The 15,500-nt window shown below is 43.9% G+C and overlaps 1 protein-coding gene across 3 annotated transcripts in view; it reads left to right on the top strand.

The window, feature by feature from the left end:
• Positions 1–14,555, top strand: part of SREK1 (splicing regulatory glutamic acid and lysine rich protein 1) — a 34,458-nt gene extending 19,903 nt beyond the window's left edge. For 2 of the 3 annotated variants that reach the window (XM_058680003.1, XM_058680005.1), the window contains 5 exons: positions 4,664–4,783; positions 5,161–5,445; positions 10,384–10,479; positions 11,826–11,967; positions 13,896–14,555. In XM_058680003.1, the coding sequence (XP_058535986.1) occupies positions 4,664–4,783; positions 5,161–5,445; positions 10,384–10,479; positions 11,826–11,967; positions 13,896–14,045 (793 nt within the window). In that variant the 3' untranslated portion in view covers positions 14,046–14,555. The remainder of the gene's footprint in view (positions 1–4,663; positions 4,784–5,160; positions 5,446–10,383; positions 10,480–11,825; positions 11,968–13,895) is intronic. The other variant, XM_058680004.1, reaches the window with a different exon arrangement.
• The last annotated feature ends 945 nt before the right edge of the window (positions 14,556–15,500 follow it).

The following is a 15,500-nucleotide window of genomic DNA, read 5'->3' as shown; positions in this document are numbered from 1 at the left end:
CAAAGAATGAAAAGATCAGTGACTCGAATCTTAATTGTGATTTTAAGAGAGTGCCAGGGTTCAAAGCTGGAAAAAAACCGAAACTGATGGTGAAGATCATTTTTCTCTTGATAATGATCTATGGGAAGTTTCATAGGCTTTTGGAAATTATGACACAGTTTCACAACTTAAGGTTTTAACTACTCTATATTTGGGTATTTCCACTTTATGAGGGTTAGTGAGGAGGGTTTTTCAGTCTTAATTGTGGTTATTCTTTACTCATGGGAATAGTGTCATGCCGATGTACCCCTGTAGCATTTGAAATTGCTAGCTGTTGGTATGTAAGTGTGTGTTTTTGGCCAGCATATTCTGCTTTTAAACATGCTTATAGAAGTACAGCCTCAAATAAGTTGTTAAACAAACATAAAAGGGTGCTGGTTCTTTTTAAAGTAAGTTTTGAAAAACAGGTTCCTTATCTAAAAGCCTTGTAGGTAGGCTCTTGGGTTGGAAGAGCCCCTGCTGCTGCAGGGCTCTAGGAGGGGCTTCCGCTCCTCGGCTGGTGGAGGCCTGGTGGAGGCCTGGTGGAATTGGAGGCTGGTGGAGGCCTGGTGGAGGCCTGGTGGAATTGGAGGCTGGTGGAGGCCTGGTGGAATTGGAGGCTGGTGGAGGCCTGGTGGAGGCCTGGTGGAATTGGAGGCTGGTGGAGGCCTGGTGGAGGCCTGGTGGAATTGGAGGCTGGTGGAGGCCTGGTGGAGGCCTGGTGGAGGCCTGGTGGAATTGGAGGCTGGTGGAGGCCTGGTGGAGGCCTGGTGGAATTGGAGGCTGGTGGAGGCCTGGTGGAATTGGAGGCTGGTGGAGGCCTGGTGGAGGCCTGGTGGAATTGGAGGCTGGTGGAGGCCTGGTGGAATTGGAGGCTGGTGGAGGCCTGGTGGAATGGCACCCTGGTGGAATTGGAGGCTGGTGGAGGCCTGGTGGAATGGCACCCTGGTGGAATTGGAGGCTGGTGGAGGCCTGGTGGAGGCCTGGTGGAGGCCTGGTGGAGGCTGGTGGAGCGGCGGCCTGGGAGCACAGGTGGCAGGAGCTGTTGTTTGTAGTTTCTCACTAGCTTCAAATGTTTCCAAAGCTCTGCTTCCCAGTCACAGAAACATCAGTCCGGCTCTTAACACTCTCACAGTTTGATTTCATAGTGTTGGATAGTGGAATTGGGGTAACTGAAGGCTGGTAAGGTAGAAGGTGGAGGTTGGGCAGTGATTTCCAATGTCCAGTTAGTTTGGGGGAGTGTGTTCAGCAGGACAGTGGGGTGACTGGGGAAGCTGACAGTGACTTATAGTATATATATATTTTTTTAAGATTTATTTTATTTTCATTACAAAGTCAGACACACTGAGAGAAGGAGAGATAGAGAGGAAGTGGAGCTGCCGGGATTAGAACCAGCGGCCATATGGGATCAAGGCGAGGACCTTAGCCACTAGGCCACGCCGCCGAGCCTGACTTAAAGTATATTTTATAAAGAACCAGAAGGAAGGAGTTTCAAGGTTCTCAACCAAAGAAGTGATACGTGTTTGAGATGGAAATGCTTCCTTCACTTGAGCATTTCATATTGTTTGCATATATTGTATTGAATTATCACAATTGTTATGTGTCAGTTATAAAACAGGTTATGAACTGTGCTGCCCCATCCTCACACTCTCCTGTTCTGCCTGTCCCTTTCCTGACGGTGAGCCAGGGAGAGATTTCTTGTCACTATGACCTAGGATTGGGGAGATGTATTTCTACTCGATCGATTTTGATACTTGTTTTATTCAGAGCCACAATGTTAGAAAAGGTGGGTAGTACTGTAATCGTTACGTTTTTAAGTTAAGTGACCTTTACAGACCAGCATAGGAATATAAGTCATTTTATAATATTTTAGTGGAAAACAGCTGATTTACAAGTGAACTTTGATGCACCGTGATGGTAAGTTGCTATTTACAGTTTTATCTAAAAATATGATCTTTCAAATTATTAAAAATTAAAGGTGATAAAGATGCCTCTTTAGCTAGGTTAGATCTACTTTTGACTATTAGTATTCTTAATCAGAAACTAGGACATTAGAGATGAGGAAGTATTTAAGTTTCAGAAATTCATTACTCAAACAGTGGCTTTTTGAACTGTGTCAAGACTTGCTAGGTGAGGTGGGAAACTAATGGATTAATGTTTTATTTTGTTTTTCATTATTTATAACTGCTGCATTTAATCCTTAAGATTTTTTCTTTGCTTATTTAAGGTTGGAAAGCACCTTTTAAGAAAAACAAAATAATTCTACTTTTAGTGAGGTTGACTGGAACAGAAATCTTGTGATGAGAGTTTTTATTAAGTATATTGAAACAAAGGCATTTTAAAATAAGCCTGACTTCAAACTGGCCCAACCTTGGCCATTGTGGCCATCGGGAGTGAACTAGTGGACAAAACATGTCTCTCTCTCTCTGTAACTTTGACTTTCAAAATAAATAACCATTTTTTTTTTTATTAAGGTGACTTCCATGGGCATATGTATAAATAAACTAAAAATGTTTTCTGTTTGACCCTAACACTTACTACCCGTGCTTTGTGTCTGAGGTTATTAGTAACAGTGATTTCTTCAGAGTATGAATGATCTTGTTACATGAAAAATATAAAGAAAGTATGTTATTTTAATAGCCATATACCAAATGAGTAGTTACTATTAAATTAACTGTTAGAAATCAAATTTGATTAACTGAAAAATATATCTAAAAACAAAATTGAATATTGTCTGAAGATAATTTTGGTCTTATAGTATGCCACAGGCATGGTCATTTCTGTATGTATACATTTTATAGATATTTGTTCTAACTTAGTTTATCAAACTATTATCAAGTTTAGATACATAATGTATAAGTGTGGAAGTTCATTGCTTCCTTGGCATTAAGTAAGAAGGTAAGCTTTGTGTTAACTTTAAATGAGAATGATGATAGTGCTAGTAGAGTTAATAAGCGTTTACTTTGTACCAGATACTGCTGTGCAGTCTCTCAGACAGGATCTGATGATAGGCCTACTCCTTGGACCCCTGCATCTGCGTGGGAGGCCCTTATGAAGCTCTGGGCTCCTTGCCATTGTTGTCATTTGGGGTGTGAGCCAGCAGAGGGAAGATCTCTCTTCCCTTTTCCTTTTTATAATTCTGCCTTTTTTTTTTTTTTAAGGCTGACTTGAAAGGGGGAAAGGGAGAGCGATCTTTTTGCGCTCTGGTTCAGTCTGCAGAGCCTGAAGCAATCGGGCTTGGCCAGGGCTCCGTCTGGTGGGGGTGGGGAGTGGCTCAGTGAACTTGGCAGGCTTTCTCAGGGGCAGTAGCGGGAAGTTGAGTGGGAAGTAGAGCAGTTGGAAATCGATTCACACTCCAGAGTGGGATGCTGGCATTGCAAGGCAGGTTAACCTGCTGTGGTGTAACACTAGTTCTTAGAAAAATTCTTTTACTAGCTGTGAGTGTTAACTACAGGTGTGATAAGTTATTGCCATGTAATCTTTGATTTTTATCTAGTTTTAACTCATGTAAAATGTTTTTTATTTTCCTGTCAAGCTAGCACTGATATTAATACTGTGCTTACACAGTCTTTTTTTTTTATTATTATTAAAGATTTATTTAGTTTCATTTGAAAGGATGAATTGCAGCAGAGAGAATGAGAGATCATCTGTCCTGGGTCATTCCCTAAATGCCTGCCACCGCCGGGGCTGTGCCAGTCCTAAGCCAGGAGCTTCTTTCCAGTCTCTCACATGGTTGCAGAGGCCTCAGCACTTTCCCAACCTTTAACCAGGAACTAGATTGAAAATGAGGCAGCTGGGACTTAAAACAATGCGCTATGGGCTACTGGCGCCACAGGGCAAGGAAGTTTAGCCGGCTATAGTGCCTGCTGCTGTATACTTTTCTTAATATATTTGTAAGACAAACGACAGAACCTTTTATAGAAACTATGGAATCATCAAACCACTACTCTGTGAAGATGAGTTATAACCAGATTCCTTGCTAATCAAAGAGTTAAAAGGCAAGGGGCCTGGCATTGTGGCATAGTTGGTTAAGCTGCCCTGCCTTCTGATAGCAGTACTTGAATCCCATATGGATGCTGTTTAAGGGCCAGCAACTCCGCTTCTTCTATGCTAGCTCTCTGCTGATGGTCTGAGCAAGCAACAAAAGATAGGCCAAGTGCTTAGACTTGTGTATCCATGTGGAAGACCCAGAATTGGCTCCTGGCTCCTGGCTCTGGTCTCACCCAGCTCTGGGCGTTGTGGCTGTCTGGCAAGTGAACTAGTAAATGGACGATCTTTGTCTCTCTCTTATCCCTCTGGCTGTCATGTCTGTAACTTTGCCTTTTAGATATATAAAATAGATCTTAAAAGACAGTTTTTAGCGTAAAAACATGGAGTGTGGGGGAAGCTTTTTGCACTAATGTAAGGCATCTCGTTAATTGTGGCACAAGAAAGCCGCCCCTGAAGATAACAGCGTAGGTCTCGCGTAGGAGATAACTATTCTGACTGCCTTCTAGAGAAACACCTGATAACCAGTAAACTTGACATTTATAGATTTTGATAAATAGTGTTAGGACAGCTTTTAAAATTTTTATATTTGAAAGACATCTTCAATTTAAAATTTTTTAAATTTTAAGACTAAGTTTAGCAATTTATTTTTCCTTAGGAGTAGATCCCATAATAGATCACGCTCGAGACAGAAAGATCGACGCAGATCTAAGAGTCCACATAAAAAACGTTCCAAGTCAAGGGAGAGACGGAAGTCCAGGAGTCGGTCACGTTCACGGTGAGTTTTGGGGAAATTACGGAGACTGTTTTCATTGGCTTCGTTTGTTAAAACTCTGTTGTGGTTTAGGTTTTAAATGAGAGAAATAAAACTTTTTTTCTGGTTGTTTTAATTAATCTAGGATTAATATTGGTTGCCATTGATTTGAATCTGATGGTCAGTATGATTCATGAGGTTTCCAAACTGCTCCACTCAGCCTGGTAATTGCTTCATTTAGCAGCTTTGTGTACACTTGAGTTGTGTAGAAATTTATATGTTATGTCTATAGCCATTCTAAATGATTTAGTGTTGGTGATTGTAAAGGCAAGAGAGGGAGGTCCTGATTGGGTGGGGTAGAATTGTTTTAGTTATTAATTAATTAATTTTTGTTTTTAAAGGGACAAAAGGAAGGATACTCGAGAAAAGATCAAGGAAAAGGAAAGAGTGAAAGATAGAGAAAAGGAAAGGGAAAAAGAGAGAGAGAAGGAGCGTGACAAGGAGAAGGAGCGAGGTAGAAACAAAGAGAAGGACAGAGAGAAAGAGCGGGACAAAGAGCCTGAGAAGGAACAGGACAAAGACAAGGACAGATCCAAAGAGACCGAGGAGAAGAGGAAGAAGGAGAAGAAATCCAGAACGCCACCCCGGAGTTACAATGCCTCACGAAGATCTCGAAGTTCCAGCAGGTTCGATGATGCTTAAAAAGTGTTCCGGCGGGTTTAGCTGATGGCAAAAAGATGGTTGTGTGCAAGCAGAGCCAGTGTAGCCAGGTCACAGTGTTCTCCTCCCGGTGTGCTGTTTCCTCTAGCAGAGGGGTCGCCACAGTCACGAACTTGGGCAGAGTTGAAAAGTTTTAGCTGCTGTTTGTAATCTGTTATTTTAACCTGCTAATTCCTGTTTTTTTTGTTGTGATTCTCTTTTGAGGGTGGAAAGGTAAGGGAGGATTTCTTTTAAAAAAAAATTTATAGAATTTGATCTCATAAGCTCATTTCTTTCATTCCCTTGATACAATGTTAATATGCAAAATGTTTTCTAATGGTGTAGTATTTGTCCTTACTGTCACGGGAGTTACTCGTTTGGGAGGAAGAGAGAGGTCATGTAGCATTTCACTCTGCTGATGACTGAAGTGGCTGAGGAGGGGCCGGAGCCCAGAGCTGCAGCCCTGAGCACAAGCCAGGGCTCCCCCTTGGGCTGATAGGAACCCTCTTAATGGAGCCAGACATCAAACTCAGACACCGATGGGAGATGTTGGTTTCAGAAATGCTGGATTAAATGCCAACTCCCTCACTGAGAATGGTTTTTAGCCCTTTTGTTGAGTACATGATATTTGAGTCCATGATATGGATTCTCAATTTTTGTAAATTTTAATGGTTGCTCTTTTCCTCACTATAGTTCCCACTTTATTAAAATAGTTATACTGCCACCAGGTGGCAGTAGGTTTCCATAGTAACATTTGCAAAATGAGACCTCTTCATGCAATTGAGATATGTAAGTGTGCAACTTTATTCTGGGTGATATTATGACTGTAAATAAATGGAGTTCCTGACTTGTGATAAACTGTCTCTGAAATACATTTGTGTTTTAAAATAGAAAGCAAATGCCCTGGCGTGGTAGCCTAGTGGCTAGAATCCTCGCCTTGCAGGCGCCAATTTGCGTGTCCCAACTGTCCCACTTTCCATCCAGCTCTCTACTTGTGGCCTGGAAAAACAGTCAAGGATGGCCCAAAGCCTTGGGACCCTGCATCAGTATGGGAGACCCGGAAGAAGCTCCTGGCTCCTGGGTGTGGTTCGGTTCAACTCTGGCTGTTGTGGTCACTTGGGAAGTGGACCAGTGGATGGAAGATCTTTCACTCTGTCTCTCCTTCTTTCTGTAAATCTGCCTTTCCAATAATAATAATAATAAAATCTTTAAAACAAAAAAGAAGCTGTGTGTGTGTAGGGGGGGATGTATGTGTCTGGGAATATGTCCATTCTGTTCATGTCTGGTGTCAGCCGTTAGTTGGATCAGAAATAGAACAGCTGGGATCTGACTTAGTACCCATATAGATGCCGGCATTGTAGCCGGGTGGTATTACCTGCCGTGTATCATAGCACCTGCCTGTTTCTCCTGATTTTTTTTAAGGTTATTTATTTACTTGAATGGCAGACTAACAGATTCTCCATTCACTATTTCACTCCCCAAATGCTTGCAGTGGCTGAAACTGAGCCAATCCAGAGCCAGGAGCCAGGAGCTGCTTTTGGGTCTCCCACACGGGTGTAGGGACCCAAGGACTTGGGCTATCATCTGTTACTTTCCCAATCCATATGCAGGGAGTTGGATTGAAAGAGGAGCAGCTGGGACTAGAATTGCTGCCCATATGAGATGCTGGCATTGCAAGCAGAGGATTAACCTGTTGAGCCACTGTGTCATCCCTATGCCCCTTTTTAAATATATATATTTTTAAAAAATATTTGAAAGGCAGTGTTAGGAAGAGACAGAGAGAGGTCTTCCATCCAGTGGTTCACTTCCCAAATGGCTGTAAATGGGGCTGGGCCTGACCAAAGCAGCTTCTGGATCCCCTGTGTGGGCGTGAGTTCCCACGCACTTGGACCTTCCTGTCTGTTCTGAGACCTGTTAGCAGGAGTTGGTTTGGAAGTACAGCAGGCAGGACTTGAACCAGCACCCACATGTGAAGGCTTACCCACAGCAGTGTCTCCTTCCTTTTTGTAAAATTGGTACTTTAGGGGACAGCATGGTGGCAGAGCAGATGAATCCTGGGCCTTGACACTGGCATCCCCTGCAGGCACTGGTTCCTGTCTTAGCTACTCTGCTTCCAGAGCAGCTCCCTGCTTATGGCATGGGAAACCAGCTGAGCATGGGCCATGTCCTTAGGCCCCTACACTCTCATGGGAACCCGAAGGAGGCTGCTGGTCCTCACTTTGGATCAGCTCAGCTGGGGCTGTTTGGGACACGAACTAGTGGATGGAAGGGAGAGCTCTCCTTGTCTCTGTAATTTTGTCGTTGAAAGAAAAATGAAAAATAAATGTTAAAATTGGTACTTTAATGGTTTGTTCCTAACGTTGGCCTGTGACTAATACTGAAAGATCAGGGATGATAACGGCAGACATTTTTGGTGTCTTGTTTATGACTTGCCAGATAATTGTACCTCAGTGTATTTTTGGGCCTCACCTTATTTAATTCTCAGAGTAAACCTGTGTGGAGGCTGTTGTTGCCATTTCAAGCATCAGGAGACTGAAGCTTTCAGGGAATTTCTCAATGATCTGTACTTCAACTTAAAAGAACTGAGAGCGAGCATTCACATTGGCTGCTTTACCTCCCAGATAGCTCCTGGGACCAGGGCAGGAACTGGAAACTCCATCTGAACCCAACTCTTGGTGCCATCGAGGGTCTGGTGTGAGTAGGCGGAGCTAGGGGTTGAACCTCGCTGCTCTAATGGGACATCTTAAACGCTGGACTAAAAGCCTGACCCCGGGCTGTGCTTGTGTATCCAAAGTTCAGTAGCACTGTTCTGTTTTTATTTTCTTTCTTTATTTGTTTTTGAAAAACTGGAGTGACAGACAGACGGAGACCTACGTTGCGCTGATCCATAGCCTAGGTGCTGTGCTGGCTGAGGCCGGCCCGGGCTGCATCCAGGAGGGTGACTTTGCTGTGGGTCTGCCGTGTGGGTGGCCAGGGCCCAAGGACGTGGGCTCTCATTGGCTGCTCTCCAGGTGCATTAACAGGAAACTGGATCCGAAGTGGAATTGGCTGCGATTCAATCCAGGCCCCAAGTGACTGTTTAGCCCATGAGCCATAACCCTTTCCCTCTTCTCCTTTTAGAGGTTTGAGAATTTCTCTGATTGACTCTTAGTACCTACTTCAAAACATTGCCTCAGGAACAGGCTTGGTGGCACTGGGGCAGGAGTGACTACCTGGGCTCAGTCCCCACTAAGGCTCCTGATTTCTAGTGTTGTTACTGTGCACTCCAGCTGTTAGGAGGTGATGGCTCTAGTCACCTGGTCCTGCTCCGTGTGAACGCTAAGTTGGACTTCCCTGGACTGCCTAGTCCGAGCCTTCGTAGGCATCTGTGGAGCTAGCCCGCAAATTGTGTGTTCTCGCCGTGTTGGTCGGTCTTCCTCCACCTCTCAGATAAACGCAGAGCAGCAGTCGGCTTCAGAAGCAGCGGGCTGGCAGCCTCGTTATATTCGTGTGTCTTAATGGGGCTGAGATAGATTACCGCCAGATTTCGGCACGTTGGACACACGTGAAGTAATTGAACTGCCTTTGTTTGCATCAGTTGAACCCTTTGAGCCTCCTTGCACTGCGTAGGCGTTATTGATTGTGTATCATGTCAGCCTTTGTGTTTGTGTGATGACTTGGCTGTTGCGCTTCCCAGTACAAATGTTTTAGTTTTTTTATTTTAAAGATTTATTTATTTTTATTGGAAAGTCAGATAACACAGAAAGAAGGAAAGAGAGAGAGAAAGATGTTGCTTCCACTGGTTCACTCCCTAAGTATCCTCAATGGGTAGAGCCTCTTTTGGGTCTCCCACACAGGTACAGGGTCCTAAGGCTTTAGGCTGTCTTGAACTGCTTCCCAGGCCACAGGCAGGGAGCTGGAAGAGTGCGGGCAGCCTGGACACAGACTAGCACCCATATGGAATCCTTGCATGTGTCAGGTGAGGACTCTAGCCACTGAGCACCAGGCCGAATGCTTTAATTTTGAACAACTTCATCCTACTTCTTTGATAACTTCAGCATGTTTAATTTTTTTTTTTTCAGAGACATTTGATGTCACTTGATCTTTAAGAAAATTCCCGTGCTCACATGTGGTGCTAGGGCTGGAGGGATAGGATAAGGAGCATTCACTTTAAGAGTGTAGCCATTTTCACTGTTTTATGCTCTCAGAACTTGATGTAAAGAATTACGAGTTTTTCATCTTTTAGCAGTTTTCTGCCTTTCAGATACTCTGGGTTTTGTTTATTACATCAGAAATATTTTAACTCCTCAGAAAAATAGCCCACTTAATATTTTTATTTCCAGAATGTATCCCCACCTGTAATTTCAATAAAATTCTGATACTTGAAAACATTCGTGATGTTAGAATTAACACTATTGTTGAGAAAAGAAGGATCTGTTCCAGGGCTGGGGAGCCAATGCTTGCCAGGCTCATGCCCGACTGGACCTCCTGGGTGTGCCCATGCCAAGCCTGTAGCGCTTGAGCTGCGTTCATCTCTCAGATAAAAAGGCTCAGGTTCAATGATGTGATCCTAGCTGTGTATCCAGTAAGACAAAGCACTGGAATTTAAGTCTAATCAGCTCCACTTGTTCATTGGCTCACAGCTCTATTCTTCACTGATGGTCTAGATTGTTATCCAAAGTTAGCTTATTACCCTCAGCTTAGCAGCTGTACTTGTATATCCATCACCAGAGATGATGTTTGGATCAGTCTGTACAATTTGGAGTTCATTATTGGACCCGAGTTCTAAAATGAGGAAATAGGACAGAACCATAAAGATTGTTGTTTTCAGCTGACCTCTAAGGAATAGTAAAAATGCACTTGAGAGTTCCTTGCCTTTTATGTATGTGAATTGCCCCTTCTATGGATGGCTGTTATTTAAAACATGACGTGTTTTTGACTTCTAGGGAAAGACGTAGGAGGAGGAGCAAGAGCTCTTCTAGATCCCCAAGAACATCGAAAACCATAAAAAGGAAGTCTTCTCGGTCTCCCTCCCCGAGGGGGTAAGTTAAGATCATGTGTTAACACGACACAGGAGCAGGTGGAATGTCTACGAAACAAATTCTCGCTCATATTCTGAGTGAATATTGCATTTGCACCTTTTAGAAATTAAGTTTTCAGAGGCAGAAATTCAGCAACCCTGAGCTTCCACGTATGTTCTTATTATCTCTACCCACGTTTTGGTATTATTGTTCATTTTAGTTTTAATTTTTATTTATTTGAGAAACAAATGAAACTCTTGTATCTGAATCACTCCGCAGATGCCTGCTGTCCCTGGGGCTGGAGGCTAGGGACTCTTGACCTAAGTGCTGTGTAAATAGTTACACTGTATGATGTGGGGGAATAATGACAGGGAAAAATGCATATGTTCCTTGTCAGTGTAGTATTGTCCCCCAAATATTGTTTTAAAGGTTTATTTTATTTATTTGAAAGGCAGAGAGGGAGAGATTGCAAAACAGAGATCTCCCGTTCACTCATTCACTGCCCAGATGCTGCAGTGTTTGGGGCTGGCCAGATTGCCAGAGGCCAGGAGCTTCTTCCAGGTCTTGCACGTGGTTGTAGGGACCAGAGCGCCTGGCGCATCCTCTGCCGCTTTCCCAGGTGCGTGAGAATGGAGCTGAATTAGAAGTGCAGCAACCAAGACTCCGGATGAGATGCTGGTGTCATTGCAGGCAGCAGCTTGAGCTGAATGCCACAGCACTGGCCATGCTCTTGGCTATTTCAGAACTGATGATGTAGTAATAATATCAAATTATGCTTATGTGAACACACGGTGACTACTACACAAATGAGTTGTGTGTTTTTATTTGTTAAGGATTCATTTGTTTTTATTTGAAGAGCAGATTTACAGAGAGAGCAGACAGAGAACGATCTTCCATCTGTGGGATCACTCTCCAAAAGGCTAGAATGGCCAGAGCCGAGCCAATGTGAAGCCAGGAGCCAGGAGCTTTTTCTGGGCCTCCTACATGGTTGCAGGGTCCCAAGGCTTTGGGCCATCCTCAGCTGCTTTCCCAGGCCACAAGCAGGGAGCTGGATGGGAAGTGAGGCAGCCAGGACATGAACCAGCGCCCACATGGGATGCCTGCACTTACAGGTGGAACATTAGTTTGTTGAGCCACCTTATTGACCCTAAATTGTATGTCTTTTAAAAAACAAAGTAGAGTAAGATGGGGTAAGCCAGGGTGTAGGACCCATTTTTTGTCAAAATAGCTTACTAGTATATCTGGTACAAGGGATTTTGTCTTGTGCTGTTTTGGTGGATGCCCTGTATTGCATAAGGATATTTTGTCAAAACTATGATAAGTATCTTGAAGTTATTAAAGTTAGCATGTTATTAATATTTTTGTAGCAGAAATAAGAAGGATAAAAAGAAAGAAAAGGAACGAGACCACATTGGTGAGAGGAGGGAGGGAGAGCGCTCAAGCTCTGTGAAAAAGGATTGTAAAGACGGCGATGGCAAGGAGGACAGCACCGCCCTCACGGGGAGCGATGTAAGTCACAGCCGGGCGCGGCACGGTGGGGAAGGCGCGCACATGGAAACGGACTTTTAAAAAAATGATGTGTTTTTCATAATGCAAACATTGTTTTTAAATGTTCATTACAGAGGTCAGGGCATGGTATTGCTGACCCGTGTGGGCCTCTGGTAGAGGGGCGAGGAGGGATGGGTTTGCAGGTGGAGGTGGTTTAATGGGTGTGCCCACTGCTTGGTGTACTGATGGCAGGCGGGAGGCTGTCCGGGGGCGTGGTCACTGCGGCAGGTGACATATTCCATCTGTCCTCGCAGGGCCTGTTCCTTCTTTCTGTGTATGTGCATGTTGTTTGTTCAGGGCTGCTGCAAGAGTGTCCACAGGACAGAAATTGCTTGCTGTTTTTGAAAAAAAAAATATGTGTTAAGTTGACCAATCTCATTACATTTTGAAGATAAGGGAGTACATTTTAAAAAGGGTTTTTTTTAAAGATTTGTTTTTATTAGATGGAATGGCCACAGTAGTTAGAGCTGAGCTGATCTAAAGCCAGGAGCCAGGAGCTTCTTTTGGGTCTCCAAGTGGGTGCAGGGTTCCAAGGCTTTGGGCCATCATCCGCTGCTTGCCAAGTTACAAGCAGGGAGCTAGATGGGAAGTGAAACAGCCAGGACATGAACCGTGCCCTTATGGAATCCTGGCCGAGGCAAAGTGTAGAATTAGCTAGTTGAGCCATTGTACTGGGCCCAGCAAATTAAAATTGTAAAAACTGCAATCCTGGGTCAGAAGAAGTAGCCTAGTGCCTTAAGTTCTCTCCTTGCATGCCCTGGGATACTATATGGGTGTCGGTTTGTGTCCTGGCAGCTTCATTTCCCATCCAGCTCCCTGCTTGTGGCTGGGAAAGCAGCCAAGGACTGCCCAAAGCCTTGGGACCCTGCACCCGTGTGGGAGACACAGAAGAAGCTCTTGGCTCCTGGCTTTGGATCAGCTCAGCTCAGGCTGTTGCGGCTACTTGGGGAGTGAATCAGCGGGTGGAAGATCTTTCTTGCTGAATCTCCTCTCTGACCCATCTTTCTAATAAAAATAAATAAATCTTGGAGGGGGAGGAGAAAAAAAGGAAAAGATGAAGAAACAGAGAAAGATTGATCTTCCAGCTGCTGGTTCTTTCCCCTAGTGGCCACAACAGGCGTTTCTGAAATCTCTTCTGGATTCTCACATGGCTAATTGGGCCCTAGTACTGGCCATGTGCCTTCCCAGGCACATTAACAGGTCCACATCGAAGGAGGGTAACTGGGACTCACTGCCTCCCATGTGGGATGCAGTGCTGTTGTTGCCAGTGGCAACAGTGGTGGTCCCTTGTTCTTTGTTTTTGCCTTTTGGTGTTTATCTTATCTTTTGGAAATACTTCATTCTTGTAATCTCTTCCATTTTTTTCAAGTCTGTCAGTTCTTACAACTTTTTGTTTCCCTCATTTAATTTTATAAGAAGCACAAAGGGGAAGTTTTAGGCTACTTGAGTGGTGTTTTTTTGTTTAATATGAAAACATAATGGGAAGAAAATATTCAGTCTTGTTACTTCAGAAACGATAAAGATACAGGAGCTGGGACTGTGATGTGTGTGCTGTGTGCAATGTGAGCATTTCATGTGGACTCTGGTTCTAGTCCCAGCGGCTCCACTGCTGGTCCAGCTCCTAGTTCATGCACCTGGAACAGCAGCGGAGGATGAGCCGCGTGCCTGGGTACCTGCACTGGGAGAAGCCGGTGGCTTCAGAGCTTCGGGACTAAAGCCTGTGGACGTGACCTACCTGCAGGGCTCCTGTCACTCCATCTCCCTCTCTCTCTCTCTCTAACTCGACCTTTCAGAGAAATCAATCTTATAAAAAGATAGGCATAATTTTCGCTTTTATTGTGGGTAGCTCTTAGAAAAATGTTCAATGTGCACATTAATATTTTTTGTAGGAGAAGGAGGAAATGAACGAGGCCGATTCAGATGTGGGCAAGGAAGTGGATGAGCAGGACGCACCGAGGACTGGGGAGAGCCACGGGCAGCAGAACGGCAACTGTCAGCCAAACGAGGACAACCTCTCTGCCCAGACAGACGCGGTATAGGACCCTCCAAGGCCCCTCTGCACTCAACAACGCTGGCATCCAGTCCAAAGCTTTTACGTCTCACAACAAGATGTAATGAACAGGGAGGAAGTCTAGTGGAGCGAAAAGATAGCAGCGAACGGCTTTCCAATCCTTAGGTGACTTTGTGGCCATCTTGTTTCTGAATCAGAAAGCATGGACATGGAGACAATAGCACACGTTATTCAGCCTTCTCATCTGAAGTCTGTGCAATTCCATGGTGGCCGACATACTTGTCATGTGGTTTATTCGTGTCTGCCAAGAACCATTGCAAATAGACACAACATCAAAGATCCAAACTCATACTCTCCTTCAAGACTGGTGAGAAGCTTTGTAGGCTCTTGACAAGGCTGGTTACTGAATTTTGTATCACTTTACTTTTTTTTTTTTTAAAGCAATTTCAGTATGTAAAGTTTGATGATGTGCTTGAAACCGGTGGAAATATAAACACGCCCCTTGTAAGTGCAAAGTATGTAAGAAGTTTTAGCCTTTGCGAGATTTACAGTGATTGTGTTAAATTCTCACTTGTGTTCTTTCGTTCATCATTTAGGACAGCAGTTTTTCTTTAAAATAGTTTTACAGGTTAAAATTGTTTAAGTGGATTAAAAGACAACTGACACTGCATGCTACTGTTCTCTCTGAAAAGGAAGAACCCCCTGTGCTGAATACTAATACGTGTTAGTATTGGTGTTAGAGTCGTTGGGTCTGCCCGCAGAGCGAGCGTTTCCTCTTAAACTTCCTTGACATTTCCAAGCTTACTGCGAGTAGTGTCGCAGTGTGTGTTGTCAGCTGTAGGTGGCAAAGGTGTCCTTTGCAAAAGGAAACTGGGTTTTCAGAATGGGCTATGGGAGCACAAGCTGAAGCTTTAGTGCCTTCTACAATGTTTTCTAGAATTTTCTATGTGCTAGTCATTCTCAATTCATACGGAATCTAGGTGGATATTCTGTTCATACCCATAGGGAGGTATGCAAGACAGGTGTCAGGAGAGCTGCTTACTTAGTTCACCTAATAGGAAAAGAAAGTCTTGTTTTCAAGGCTTATTGTAGAGTTTAACAGTACAGTTTTGGGACCATCCATTTTATACTGCGACAGTTGAAGCATGCTCTTCTCCCTAAAAGGAACCCTTTCGTGGTCTGTGTTGGATGTGCTTAATGATTGCCTCTCAGTTGTCTTCTCTAAATGATGTGCAGACAAAGGGAAGCTTAGTTTACCAGGGAGGTTATGTGTTCCAGGGTATGTTTCCTTGAGTTTAAAATTCGGGTTGTCCGTCGTAGATGGACTCATCTTGCCCTGACGGTGTGCAAATAGTAAATGACAGCATTGCTAAGGTTTTTTCCTCTCAAAACGTTTAACTTGTGGTTTCTGAATTCTTTTCATTACTGTTGTATTTCCAAAAAAAAAAAAAAAGAAGTAACAGTTTTAATTAGCATGTTATTA

This window comes from Ochotona princeps, chromosome 23, assembly GCF_030435755.1.
Source record: "Ochotona princeps isolate mOchPri1 chromosome 23, mOchPri1.hap1, whole genome shotgun sequence".
Classification (NCBI taxonomy): domain Eukaryota; kingdom Metazoa; phylum Chordata; class Mammalia; order Lagomorpha; family Ochotonidae; genus Ochotona; species Ochotona princeps.
Note: the sequence above shows the minus strand (reverse complement) of the source record. Positions and strands in the feature narration are given on the sequence as shown.